Raw genomic sequence first — 13,725 nt, 5'->3', positions numbered from 1 at the left:
AGCAGTTCTCACGACGATTTCTTTTTTTTAGAACGTATTCATCAAGTGTCACAGTGACGCAGCAAATCGCAAATGCGTCAAACAACATTTAAATACGACCAAACGACTGAAATTTTTCACTTCGAGATAGTCGAGTGGTAAATGACTTCGCCTGTGCATCAGCACGCTCGGGTTCGATGCTCACTCTTTCTTGCTTTTGAATTGTAAATTGGGGTCACCGGGGATCGAACCGTGGTCGTCTGCACACCAGGCAAAGTTTTTACCGCTCGGCCACTTTGTCCGAGTAGCGGCGATTTATGTTTTAGTATTCCAAGTGCCAAATGCACATTGATCCTTTACGTAACATGGACGTCGACTCGTCCACCACAAGCCAGCCGCTGGCACGTTGGCTTTGGCAGGACTGCTTGTGTTTCCTTTCGCCATCAAAGTGAACATTTACCAAAGTCAAAATGTCAAGTTCACCTCCATCACTAAACCTGTCCTGCCCGATATCCACTTGAAACATTTGACTGACCATTCACTTTTTAAATATCAGCTTGCACGTTAGCATTGCTCAGTGTTTCATACAAATAGCAGACGAGTATTTCAATTGTAAACTTTGTCATGACTCGATTTGAGCATATTTGTCATGGTGTGGTCTGCTTTCATTGTCAAGCCGCAGGGGGCTCGTCTTGGAATTGCTAAGTCACTTTATGACTGAAGTAAAGAAGCAGTGGAGTTTTGGTACTTGTGCTTTATTACGAGAAACAAAGATGAATTCACAATATTACACGGGAACAAATGTGGGGACACTTGGGGGTGGGAGAGCTGCCGACTCGTCATCTGGTGGTCTCACAGCGGCCAGGCAGTTTGGAAGAGGACCCAGAGCACCACATGTTCTCTGCAGGGGGGTGACATATGGGGACATTACATTAGGTACAAACGCACAATCAAAAAATACAACATCTCGAGAAAATATGATGCAGTTGTTTTACTTGACCGTTTTGCAGTAGAACTGTGTGATATGGGCATTTTATATACACCAATAATACAAACTGAACGAAGCAACTGGTAAATTTCTGTGATCTTTTATTTGATTTTCCTCACACAAAAGTACAAATTTTATATAGACCACACAATTCAATATTCTAATAAGTACCATGTAACGTGCGATGGACGGCGCTCTCAATAGCCAAATGCGAGGCCGCCATATTGCTCCTCCCAATAAATGTTTATCGGCATACGATTCTATAAATTTACAGTATCCAAATTGGAGAAAATATTTGACAGTAATTAGTAGAAATAGCATGATTTATGATGTTTTTCTTTTTAATTCATTAAACAGAACTTAAGGCATTTTACACCTGCCTTCAATACATATATAAATTATATGCATCTAATACACTCGTATTAGAAAACAATCAGTGTGACCAAGAAAATAGGTCAAACAGTTGATAAATCGGCGAGCAATGATACATGGTGAACTTGTGCACGCTGTCTGTTGTAAGGAGGACTTCCCAAGAATGGAAAAAAAAGAAAGAAAAAGTTTTGACCAAATTTTGGTGTCGACAACTGAGCAGGTTATTTCAACAAAGCACATTCGCCATTTTCATTTCCGTTACAAAAACTCTATTTACTTAAGGTTTTGAAAGATTGTTTGGAAGTGTTTCCCTAGCGCCAACAGATTGCTAGCCAGCAGAAAAAATAAAATAAAGTTTGAAACGGTGGTAAAAGAGCGAGCCGTTCTCATTGAAGCAAAGAAACGCATTGTGACGTGATGTGCTCGAACCTCAAACGCTCTTTTCCCTCAAATGTGCAAATCCTACAAGAAGCAAAACGTCATGTGAGAAAGGGCAACAAATGCCAAAAAGTTGCTCGTGTGCTCACCTACCGAGCTGACAGAAGACCACGCATATGGTCGCAGAAAAATAAACAAACCTGCATCACGCGAGCTGCAGTCGGACGTGACGTCAGCCCACCATTCAAATTCTTCCGCTTGTTGCACACTAGCGCCGCCTGCTGGCCTGTCATCAGGATTGCAAAAGTGTCTCACCTTTATAACATATCTATGTTGTTTTTTCACGTTTGTTTTTGAGATCGCCCAGATGTACATGTCTATGTTTTTGTAAGCCTGTAAGCTTCATTTGTTGATAAATAAATGCTTATAAAAAAAAAAAACACAAGCACGCGTCTCGCCATATATAGACCCTTCCAGTGTGACGTCCCGTTAAAGTGCGCCCCCTTGCGGTGAAGGGAGAGCGTCAATGCGAGTGTATTTGAAAACAATCATTTTGACCAAGAAAATAGTTCAAACAGTTGATAAATCGGCGAGCAATGATACATGGTGAACAAGAATGAAAAAAAAAAAGATGTTTTGACCAATTTTGGCGTCGACAACTGAGCAGGTTATTTCAACAAAGCACATTCGCCATTTTCATTTCCGTTACAAAAATTCAATTTACTAATAGTTTGGAAAGATTGTTTGGAAGTGTTTCCCTCACGCCAACAGATTGCTGGCCAGCAGGAAAAAAATAAAATACAATTTGAAACGGTGGTAAAACAGCGAGCCGTTCTCAAGGAAGCAAAGAAACGCATTGTGACGTGATGTGCTCAAACCTCAAACGCTCTTTTCCCTCAAATGTGCAAATCCTACAAGAAGCAAAACGTCATGTGAGAAAGGGCAACAAACGCCAAAAAGTTGCTCGTGTGCTCACCTGCCGAGCTGACAGAAGACCACGCATATGGTCGCAGAAAAAACAAACAAACCTGCATCATGCGAGCTGCAGTCGGACGTGACGTCAGCCCACCATTCAAATTTTTACCACTTGTTGCACACTAGCGCCGCCCGCTGGCCTGTCATCAGGACTGCAAAAGTGTCTCACCTAAATTAAAAAAAAAAAAAAAAAACATATCCCACCAAGCACGCGGGTCGCCATATATAGACCCTTCCAGTGTGACGTCCCGTTAAAGTGCGCCCCCTTGCGGTGAAGGGAGAGCGTCAATGCGAGTGTATTTGAAAACAATCAGTGTGACCAAGAAAATAGGTCAAACGGTTGATAAATCGGCGAGCAATGATTCATGGTGAACAAGAATGAAAAAAAAAGATGTTTTGACCAATTTTGGCGTCGACAACTGAGCAGGTTATTTCAACAAAGCACATTCGCCATTTTCATTTCCGTGACAAAAACTCAATTCACTATTAGTTTTGAAAGATTGTTTGGAAGTGTTTCCCTAAACCCAACAGATTGCTGGCCAGCAAGAAAAAATAAAGTTTGAAACGGTGGTAAAAGAGCGAGCCGTTCTCAATGAAGCAAAGAAACGCATTGTGACGTGATGTGCTCGAACCTCAAACGCTCTTTTCCCTCAAATGTGCAAATCCTACAAGAAGCAAAACGTCATGTGAGAAAGGGCAACAAACGGCAAAAAGTTGCTCGTGTGCTCACCTACCGAGCTGACAGAAGACCACGCATATGGTCGCAGAAAAAACAAACAAACCTGCATCAAGCGAGCTGCAGTCGGACGTGACGTCAGCCCACCATTCAAAATTTTCCGCTTGTTGCACACTAGCGCCGCCTGCTGGCCTGTCATCAGGACTGCAAAAGTGTCTCACCTTTATAACAACATATCAAGAACATCACGATTATCTTTGTGTTTGTCGTGTATCAACCTTCAGATTCTGTGCTTGGACAATGCTTGATCAAAAAGTACAAACACAAAAATAAAAATAAAATAGATAAAAAAAATACAAATAAATGTGTAAATAAATACAAAAATAAACAATCAAATTCATTTATTCATTCATTTACTTCACGCTTTTGGCGTCGACAGCCGAGCAGGTTATTTCACCAAAGCACATTCGCCACTTTCATTTTCGTTTCAAAAAATTATTTTTACTTTTTGTTTTGAAAGATATTTGGAAGTGTTTCCCTAACTCAATCGGATTACCCGAAGATGTAAAACCAAAGAAATATGTACACATTATGAACCTCAACGTAATTTTTATTTTTTATTTTTTCTTCAGACAACCACGTACTTTGCCTTAATGTGAATTGAACGTTCTCGCTTACCGTACGTATAGGAAGCAGAAGCAAGCCTTCAATCAATCGCAGTCCTGTCGTTCGAGTGAGTATTTTAAACTGCCCTTTATATGTGTATGACTAATACACGACCTAGAAGGCTCTTGATAACATTTGAGCTTGTTTAATGTTACTCGCAAGGTCATTGGAAGCTCGCTTGCTAATATGTCAACAAAGCCGGGTGGCTAGGCAGCTAGCACGCCTACAAGTAGCACTCAGCTGTCAATCAAAAGTCAATCAAGGAAAACGCTTGACTTGATTCTTGTTTTCTTCTCCAAACAGATGCTGACGGCCACAATGAAAATAGAGTAATGGCTTCACATGCTACAAATTGCTACATCTCGTCACCAACATCTTCTACAAAAGGTAACACATGCCTATTTTGCTCCTGTTTTGTTCTTGTGCCGCTGGTGGAGAGTCGCTCAAAACATTCTCACTCTTTGGGTCATTTGATATTCGTTTGAAAACAGATATAGAAATAGAAAAACGAGTCATATTATTTCATTTTCGTTTTAAAATAGAAACACCAAATTTGAAATACAGCTCGTTATTCTCGTTTGGTTGTCTGGAACGAGAAAGGAAAGCCTAGTAACAGTTTAATTATCAATTTTTACTTCAACAACGTAAAAAGGAGACCGCACGAGGCACAAGCCGAAAAAAAAAAACCGACTTGTTTTTTGTTTTTGGATCTCGAAGTTGTCACCCCGAGCATTTCTCATACTGGCCAGGAGATGGCGACATTGACATCTAAAAAAAACAAACAAAAAAACAAACAAAACAACAACCCCAATATCGATTCTATGTGACCATCTCCAGACAAAATTAGACAAACTACACATGTAGACATAATTACCGGTACCCGTCTTTTAATGCAATAATAATAATAATAATAATAATAATAATAATAATGATAATAAAAAAAACGACATACATCAGACATCTCCTATTTTTAAATGTCATTTTATTACAAATATTTTTTAAATGTCTTGTGTTTTTTAAAAATATTTTTAAATGTCTATTTTTTTAAATATGTTTAAATGTCTCATATTTTATAAAATTATTTTTAAATGTCTCATTTTATAAAAATACTTTTAAATGTCTGTATTTTTTTAAAATATTTTAAAATATCTTGTATTTTTTTTATATTTTTAAATATCTTGTATTTTTTTAAATATACTTTTAAATGTCTTGTATTTTTAAAAATATTTTTAAATGTCTTATTTTAAAAAAATATTTTTAAATGTCTCTTGTAGTTAATTTTTTTAAATGTATCTTATATTTTTACAAATATTTTTAAATGTCTTATATATTTTTAAATATCTTGTATTTTTTTATATTTTTAAATATCTTGTATTTTTTTAAATATATTTTTAAATGTCTTGTATTTTTTAAAATATTTTTAAATGTCTTATTTAAAAAAATATATTTTTAAATGTCTCTTGTAGTTAATTTTTTTTAAATGTATCTTATATTTTTACAAATATTTTTAAATGTCTTATATATTTTTAAATCTCTCTCACTCACTCACTAAAACAGTAATGAGACTTCTCCTTACCCGTTCCAGACAGCCAAACGAGAAAATCAAGCTGTATTTCAATCTATTTTAAAACGAAAATCAAATGACTCTCTTATTTTTCATATTTGTTTTTAAAGAAATATCCACAGACCAAAACACACTGACTGTACACCTGCACAAGCTCCTCATAATATGAATACTGCTAATAATTTCTGAACATTTGTTTAAAAAAAGAAATCTTTTTTTTTTTTTTTTTTTTTTTTTTTTTTTAAGACGACCTGTCATAAAGAATGAGAAAAACTGTTTAAAGATTGAAAAAATATATATATTTATTGAAATAATTCGACTAAGCCCAACATTGGAGTATGGAGTGTCGCCATATGAGAGGTGTCTCTCATTTTGGGTTATCAATTTGGATGTAGCTTTTATTTTGCTGCTGTATGGAGACGACTCCTTTGGAATTTTCAAAGGCCATTCCGAGCACAATTTCAAACCATCGTCATCATTGATCAATTGTTTAAGTCTCCTTTTTTTTATTTTTTTTTTATTTTCTTAAAGTCCACTGACTGTTTAAATATTGATACGGCTTGAATATCAAGTATTGTCAAATTTATAGTGCAACCTCTCAAAACGAAAACAGCAAAAGTTATTCTGATTTATAAGAGTGGAGATCAACATTGATTTACTAATTACAAACCTATATATTGTTACTGTCATAGTTCTTTAAAAAAAATAAAAAAATCCAGTAAACTATTTTCACATAAACCTTATTGAGAAAGGCAGTAATGGGACTTGTGGAACAAATTGCTAACAGTGTAGATTGAGAAAAAAATACTGTTGTGATTTTCATAAACTTAATGAAGGTTTTTAAAAATCTTGTTTTTGCACTTTGTTTATTAAAATAAGTTTCGATTGAAATGTGCTAAAAAGCAGTTTTTTTTTTTCTTCTTCAACCCGTAGGTACTGCCTAAACAATGTTACTTTCTTTTGGGGATATTTTTTTTAATTTTTTATTTTTTCAAAAAATAGTTTTACAGTAATCATAATCCGTTTATTGTGCATGGTAAACTTTCAACTAATATTGAAATAATGAAATGTAAAGTTTTTTTTTTCTATCCAATTAATTGCCCTGCAAAATAATCGACAGATTAATCAATTATTGCTGTTAGTTGCAGCCATAATTAAGATTTTTATATTTAGCATGTATTTTTTTTTCTATTGCAATATAAAATCTGAATATGTAAAGTTTACATTTTCTGAGCTTGAAATCTTGTTGAAGCGATTCCTTGTGGAAGGGAAGACTTTCATCTCACGCACAAAAAAAACAAGAAAAAAACTGATCAGTTAGTGGACAAAAGTGAAACTCTTGAATCAAAAACATTATGAAAATAAATATAACAATTGATTCTGAGAAGAAAAAGCGAAGTGTACCATAATTATTCAAGAAATCATTTAAATTAATAGATAAATAAATACAAGTGATTTGAAGAATGTGATATTCAAGTTGGTATGTTTTTTTTTTATTTAAATACTCTTAAGACGCAAACTGTATTGTCAAGGTAAAACTGTTTTTAAAAACATTTTCATATTTTTGAGATGGAAAATATCTTTTCAAGATCATTTTCCATTTTTGAGAGTCATATTGCCCGAATCAAGTAATCTTTTTCCACGGGAAGGTGAAGGACTGATGGAGGAGCAGTTTGTTGCCTGTTTGATGTCTAATTTGAACTCATTTTGCCATATTGACGTTATCCGATTCTGATCATTATGTGGCCATTGTGAAAAGTGTTGACAATGTGACTCACCGCTTTGTTTTTTTGTCTGGATGATTGACAGCCTCGGGGGACCTTTCAGCAGCCGACAGACTGGACGGACGGACGGACGGCAACCTGCATTTGGACACATGATGATTGTAAGTACGCAGTGTTGTGATTTTGTAATGGACAAAGGACAAGAAAAAATAAATAAATAAAAAAAAATAAAAAGGATAGGCTTAACAAAGGAGCACCATTATCAATCTTTTCTAATTTTTGTAATGGACAAAAATAAAATAAAATAAAAAAAAGGATAGACTTAACAAAGGAGCACCTTTATCAATCTTTTCTAATTTTTGTAATGGACAAAGGACAAAAAAAAAATAAAAAAGCACTTAACAAAGGAGCACCTTTATCAATCTTTTAAATTTTTTTGTAATGGACAGGAAAAAGAAAGGAAAAAAAAAAAAAAGGACAGACTTAACAAAGGAGCACCTTTATCAATCTTCTAATTTTTGTAATGGACAAAAATAAAATAAATAATAATAAAAAAAGGATAAACTTAACAAAGGAGCACCTTTATCAATCTTTTCAAATTTTTGTAATGGGCAAAAAAAAAAAAATAATAAAAAATAAAAAAAGGAAACTTAACAAAGGAGCACCTTTATCAATCTTTTCTAATTTTTGTAATGGACAAAAATAAAATAAATTAAAAAAAAAAAAAGGATAGACTTAACAAAGCAGCATCTTTATCAAACTTTTCTAATTTTTGTAATGGACAAAAAAAAAAAAAAGCACTTAACAAAGGAGCACCTTTATCAATCTTTTCTAATTTTTGTAATGGACAAAAATAAAATAAATTAAAAAAAAAAAAAGGATAGACTTAACAAAGCAGCATCTTTATCAATCTTTTCTAATTTTTGTAATGGACAAAAAAAAAGAAAAAAAAAAAGGATAAACTTAACAAAGGAGCACCTTTATCAATCTTTTCTAATTTTTGTAATGGACAAAAATAAAATAAAAAAAAAAAAAAAAAAAAAAAAGGATAAACTTAACAAAGGAGCACCATTATCAATCTTTTCTAATTTTTGTAATGGACAAAAATAAAATAAAATAAAAAAAAGGATAGACTTAACAAAGGAGCACCTTTATCAATCTTTTCTAATTTTTGTAATGGACAAAGGACAAAAAAAAAAAAAAAGCACTTAACAAAGTAGCACCTTTATCAATCTTTTAAATTTTTTTGTAATGGACAGGAAAAAGAAAAAAAAAGGACAGACTTAACAAAGGAGCACCTTTATCAATCTTCTAATTTTTGTAATGGACAAAAATAAAATAAATAATAATAAAAAAAGGATAAACTTAACAAAGGAGCACCTTTATCAATCTTTTCTAATTTTTGTAATGGGCAAAAAAAAAAAAAAAAAAAAAAAAAAAAAAAAAAGGAAACTTAACAAAGGAGCACCTTTATCAATCTTTTCTAATTTTTGTAATGGACAAAAATAAAATAAATAAATTAAATAAAAAAAAAAGGATAGACTTAACAAAGCAGCATCTTTATCAAACTTTTCTAATTTTTGTAATGGACAAAAAAAAAAAAAAAGCACTTAACAAAGGAGCACCTTTATCAATCTTTTCTAATTTTTGTAATGGACAAAAATATAATAAATAATTTTTTTTTAAAAAAGGATAGACTTAACAAAGGAGCATCTTTATCAAACTTTTCTAATTTTTGTAATGGACAAAAAAAAAAAAAAAGCACTTAACAAAGGAGCACTTTTATCAATCTTTTAAAATTTTTGTAATGGACAAAAAAAAGAAAAAGGAAAAAAGGATAGACTTAACAAAGGAGCACCTTTATCAATCTTTTCTAATTTTTGTAATGGGGGGGAAAAAAAAAAAAAAAAAAAAAAAAAAGGAAACTTAACAAAGGAGCACTTTTATCAATCTTTTCTAATTTTTGTAATGGACAAAAATAAAATAAATAAATAATAAAAAAAAAAAAAAGGATAAACTTAACAAAGGAGCACCTTTATCAATCTTTTCTAATTTTTGTAATGGACAAAGGACAAAAAAAACATACAAAAAAACATGTTGACACACCTGCGATGCCTCGTTAGCCCCTACGAAGAGTTTTTGCCTTGACAATAAACTCTTCTGTCAGTCTGCCAAAGGCTTCTCCATGACTTTTTGAGCACCTGTTAGCTCCGCCATTTTCTACCTTGTTTTTTTTTTTTTTTAAATGAACTTGTGATTTGAAAACCTGTCCAGAGGTGTGTGAGGATGTTGCAAAGTACACGGCACTTACGTTTGATTGCCAGTGCGAGATGTCGGTTGGTGTGCTCACGTGGTGTCCGTGTGGCATTGGAAGGAAGTGACGCCACATGTGAGCTCCTTCAGCTGAGTCGGTCCCACACAAAAGCGCCTCAAAGGCTTTCAAATTGTCATGTCAAGCTTTTGTGTTCAATAAATGCTTCAACTTGAACGGGCGTCTTTGTGTTTTATCAGTCAAATGTGCCCTCGGCGCATTGGAAGCCTTTGCTGTGTAGTGGCAAACAAACGATTCTGAGTCTGACAGCAGTTTACCACTCTGTCGTCTCATATTCCTCCTCCTGTTGCTCTCCAAATTGTCAAATTTGAGCCACTTTGGCTGAGGTGAACACAAAAAGTCTCGTGTCCATTGGAGTAACTGATGTGAAACTCTTACCTCAACACTTCAAAATGGCTTCCAGAAGCTCTCCGCTGCTTTGACTACCTCTAACTCCGCCCAGTTTTGGCTCCACCAATCACGAAGCAGCTCAAATTTGCATAACCACGCCCACCCCAAACCGACCAATCACAGTGTTCGATTTTGCAAAAACGGGCTTACTTTTGCAATTCTGACCAATCACGTCGCTTTAAAATTTTATAACCACACCCACTTACACCAACCAATCACAGCGCTTCTAGTTTGCATAGCCACACCCACTTATCAACCAATCATAGCCTTTCATCCTCATTGCTCCGCCCACTTCCAGAACTATTAGCCAATCACAAACCAGTATTCCGGCCTCATCCTGCCCAATTTGAGGGGAAAAAAAAAATTCCAGGAAAAAAAAAAAAAAAAAAAAAAACCCTCAAAAAAAGAAATCCAAAAAAAGAATTTAGAAGTTTTTTTTTTTTTTTTTTAAGTTTTAATTTTTTTATATGTTTTTTTTTTTTTTTTTAAGTTTAGATTTTTTTTTTTTATGTTGTGTTTGTGATGTTTTGAGAAACAAATCAAGAATTAAAGTGTTCTTTTGTAATCAAGCTTTATTTTTTCTTCTGCAGAGTCAATCACAAAGCAAACAAAAGTTACATGTTGGATGATCTTGTGGTCAACAGGTCAGCCAGGAAGAAGCGCATGGACCTAAAAAAAAAAAATAAGTCTGCTCCTCACTGCATGTGGTCAAGTGGCTGGCCAGGAAGAAGAACGTGGACCTAAGACGTCAAAAAAAAAAAAAAAAGTGAGTCACAAAGTTAAGTCAACTTCTAGTGCAGAAAAAAAAAAAAAAGTTTAGCATGAAAAACCTACCAAGACGAGTTTTCTGTAACTTGTTTCCACACCACTGCATTTTCAGGAAGCTCATCACCTTCCTTGCTGCCTAAAGAGGAAAAAAAGGCGAGTTGATCAAGGTTGGCCTGATTGTGCAATCAAGAGTGTCAACATCTGCCATGTACCTTGTGGATGCAAAATCAGCAAGAAAAGCAAAAGTTGTTGGCTCGTCGTTGAACTTTGGCTGTCAGCAGGTACCCCGTCGTCCTCCACACTGGACACATCAAATTCAAATGAGACAATTGAAAGCTGAAATCAAATTTTTTCTCTTACCAGCTGAGGACACCAACTCCAATCAGTCTGCTTTCTTTCATCTTGGAACATCCAGCAGCTTCATCTGCAACACAACATGCAAGGTGGACACCATGGCAAACAGACAATCACTTTTTTAGCGCAGTTTTTTTTTTTAATAATTAACCTCTTGTTGAAGCAGCACGCCGAACATGCTGGCACACCTGTGAAGAGGACGGACAAACCTGCACAACACAAGCAAGGGACCAGGCAACATGCTCATTTATTTTCTTTATTTAAAACTAAAACGTTGAAAATGGAGGCAGCTTGGAGCACCACCTGCAAGGAGTCGTCTTGATTGCAGAAACTCGGACGGGCCCCACTTGGACTGGAAGGTGCGCTGCATGCAGAGTCAAAGAATGCAGGTGAGTGCACTTTGAAATGTTTAATTGGCAAATTTGTTTGGAGTTTACGTTGACACTCATGTTGGACACAAGTTGATCATGTCTGATGGACTGCACCATCTAGAATTTTAAGGAAAAAAATGTGTTAAGTTAAATCTTTGCAACAGGTCCAAACCTTGATGAAGATGACTTTGACCTGCACAGGAGGAGCCATGTTGCGTCAATCAGGCTCTTCACCACCACCTGGTGGACAACAGCAGGAAGAACATGCAAGAGGGTAAAGTACCTTGTTAACCAGGCTTCCCCAATCCTGGTCCTTTTGGGCCTGAGTCCTGTACGATTTACATTTTTCTGTACATCACACCTGACTCTTAAAGATCAGAATCAGCTGTTGTGCAGAAAAAAGTAAAACCTGCAAGACTCTGGCCCTGAAGGACCAGAATTGGAAGAGGGTCCTGACTGCAGTTTCTCATTGCCGCTTTGGTGAAACATTAAATGGAAAAAGAAAATGTTCACTTGTTGCCAGTCTTGTTCCACAGCTCTTTGAAGCTGTCGTCCATCTCATCCAGATCTCCTGTGCCGAGCTCGTTATGCCTGAAGTGATACAAGAGGTTCAATCACATGCTTAAATAAACGTGTCAAACATTTGGGCTCTTGTGAACGTGTGTTTCACCAGTGAAGGGCAGCACTGGACGCCTCTTCCACGACGACGTGCAGCTGCTGGCCTGAAAGATACGACAACGTTTGTGTAAGCATTTTAACTTTTGCAACAGTCGGCCTTACAAGCTAGTTTAGCTTAGTTGAAAGTCTCATGAAGCCACGCCTCAAACGACAGCAAGTCGGCCATTTTAGAGCCTGTGGACAGAAATAAGAAACACAACCTAAAACTTTATTTTGTCTGTTTTAATAATAGATATATTTAATAAAAACTTGCATTCTGCCATTTTTGCAGTCAATCTGGCCATTTGTTGAAGATGCGAGCCTGTGGACAGAAAGGAGACATTTAGAAACACTTGATGCAAACTGGTTTGTTAGTCCACGTTGAAACGCACAGCAAGTCGGCCATTTTAGGCTCAATTTGAAGATTTCCATCTGTAGACAAACAATTAGACAATTAACACGCATGTATTTAAATCTGCTTGATTCAGTCCGTGTAATTGTTACATTTTGGTCTACTTACCTTCCGGAAAACGTCGCTTTGTTTTCATCGCGATTCTGGGGAAAAAAAAAGTGACAATAAAAGCGTTTTGGTGCAGTTTAACCTCGTAGAACCTTTTTTTTTTTTTAGTAGCAATGCTGGCACAAACGTGTTTGCAAGATGCAACCACGCCAAAAGTGCTACATTGCGCTAAAAGTGAACAAAAGTAGCGAATTTAAAGTTATTAAAAGCACGAACACTAACCTGGTCAAAGTGTTGTAAGATCTTGTGGAAATTCGTGCGGAGCAGCAGGAAGACGAGGACGACGCGATGCTGTCTGAGGTGAGAAAGAATGAACGTCGCGTTTCTTCCGGCTTAAATAGGTTTCCGGTGATGACGTCACTATTTAAAAAAAAAAACAAGCACAAAAATAAAAAAGTTCGCTATTTAACATAGAAACAAACACAAATCGAAGTTTACTGCATTGAATACGCAAGAGAGAAACATTCAAAGTGCTTCATAGAAAGACGCGTCCACCGCGTCCGGGGCTTGAACCCGGTTCGTCTGCTCCGGAGACATGATCCTTCACCACTCGGCCAGTGGTTCTCATGCCGGTTTCGTTTTTTTAGAACGTATTCATCAAGTGTCACAGTGACGCAGCAAATCGCAAATGCGTCAAACAACATTTAAATACGACCAAACGACTGAAATTTTTCACTTCGAGATAGTCGAATGGTAAATGACTTCGCCTGTGCATCAGCACGCTCGGGTTCGATTCTCACTCTTTCTTGCTTTTGAATTGTAAATTGGGGTCACCGGGGATCGAACCGTGGTCGTCTGCACACCAGGCAAAGTTTTTACCGCTCGGCCACTTTGTCCGAGTAGCGGCGATTTATGTTTTAGTATTCCAAGTGCTAAATGCACATTGATCCTTTACGTAACATGGACGTCGACTCGTCCACCACAAGCCAGCCGCTGGCACGTTGGCTTTGGCAGGACTGCTTGTGTTTCCTTTCGCCATCAAAGTGAACATTTACCAAAGTCAAAATGTCA

At 35.8% G+C, this 13,725-nt stretch overlaps 1 protein-coding gene and 3 long non-coding RNA genes across 8 annotated transcripts in view; 1 reads left to right on the top strand and 3 right to left on the bottom strand.

Moving 5' to 3' along the window:
• The window catches only part of LOC144008136 (uncharacterized), a 34,573-nt gene extending 21,543 nt beyond the window's left edge, over positions 1-13,030 (top strand). Inside the window, exons 8-10 of one of the 3 annotated variants that reach the window (XR_013280650.1) lie at positions 11,702-11,811; positions 12,074-12,282; positions 12,487-13,029. This is a non-coding gene — a long non-coding RNA (uncharacterized LOC144008136). Of the gene's footprint in view, positions 1-11,701; positions 12,283-12,486 lie in introns of all 3 variants that reach the window. The other 2 variants (XR_013280649.1, XR_013280643.1) reach the window with 2 other exon arrangements.
• Positions 719-3,468, bottom strand: LOC144008143 (uncharacterized). 2 transcript variants are annotated; one of them, XR_013280675.1, is made up of 2 exons: positions 1,867-3,468; positions 719-880 (listed from the first exon to the last, which is right to left on the bottom strand). It is a non-coding gene; the product is annotated as an uncharacterized LOC144008143 (long non-coding RNA). The 2 variants fall into 2 exon arrangements; XR_013280676.1 differs by having other exon boundaries at positions 1,918-3,468.
• LOC144008144 (uncharacterized) lies at positions 6,640-10,075 on the bottom strand. Its single transcript, XR_013280677.1, has 3 exons — positions 9,634-10,075; positions 7,377-7,460; positions 6,640-6,879 (listed from the first exon to the last, which is right to left on the bottom strand). It is a non-coding gene; the product is annotated as an uncharacterized LOC144008144 (long non-coding RNA).
• On the bottom strand, positions 10,599-13,557 carry LOC144008132 (uncharacterized). 2 transcript variants are annotated; one of them, XM_077508232.1, is made up of 10 exons: positions 12,937-13,557; positions 12,208-12,749; positions 12,051-12,128; positions 11,731-11,777; positions 11,604-11,654; positions 11,470-11,530; positions 11,173-11,236; positions 11,025-11,113; positions 10,879-10,948; positions 10,599-10,784 (listed from the first exon to the last, which is right to left on the bottom strand). In XM_077508232.1, exons 4-10 carry the CDS (start codon positions 11,746-11,748, stop codon positions 10,682-10,684), a joined length of 456 nt encoding a protein of 151 aa, XP_077364358.1. In that variant the 5' UTR covers positions 11,749-11,777; positions 12,051-12,128; positions 12,208-12,749; positions 12,937-13,557; the 3' UTR covers positions 10,599-10,681. The 2 variants fall into 2 exon arrangements, 1 of the variants encoding a protein (XP_077364358.1); XR_013280627.1 differs by adding an exon at positions 11,318-11,375 and having other exon boundaries at positions 11,731-12,749.
• Between the last annotated feature and the right edge of the window lie 168 nt (positions 13,558-13,725).

This window comes from Festucalex cinctus, chromosome 19 (assembly GCF_051991245.1).
Source record: "Festucalex cinctus isolate MCC-2025b chromosome 19, RoL_Fcin_1.0, whole genome shotgun sequence".
NCBI lineage: Eukaryota > Metazoa > Chordata > Actinopteri > Syngnathiformes > Syngnathidae > Festucalex > Festucalex cinctus.
This window is presented reverse-complemented; position numbering and strand designations above follow the sequence as displayed.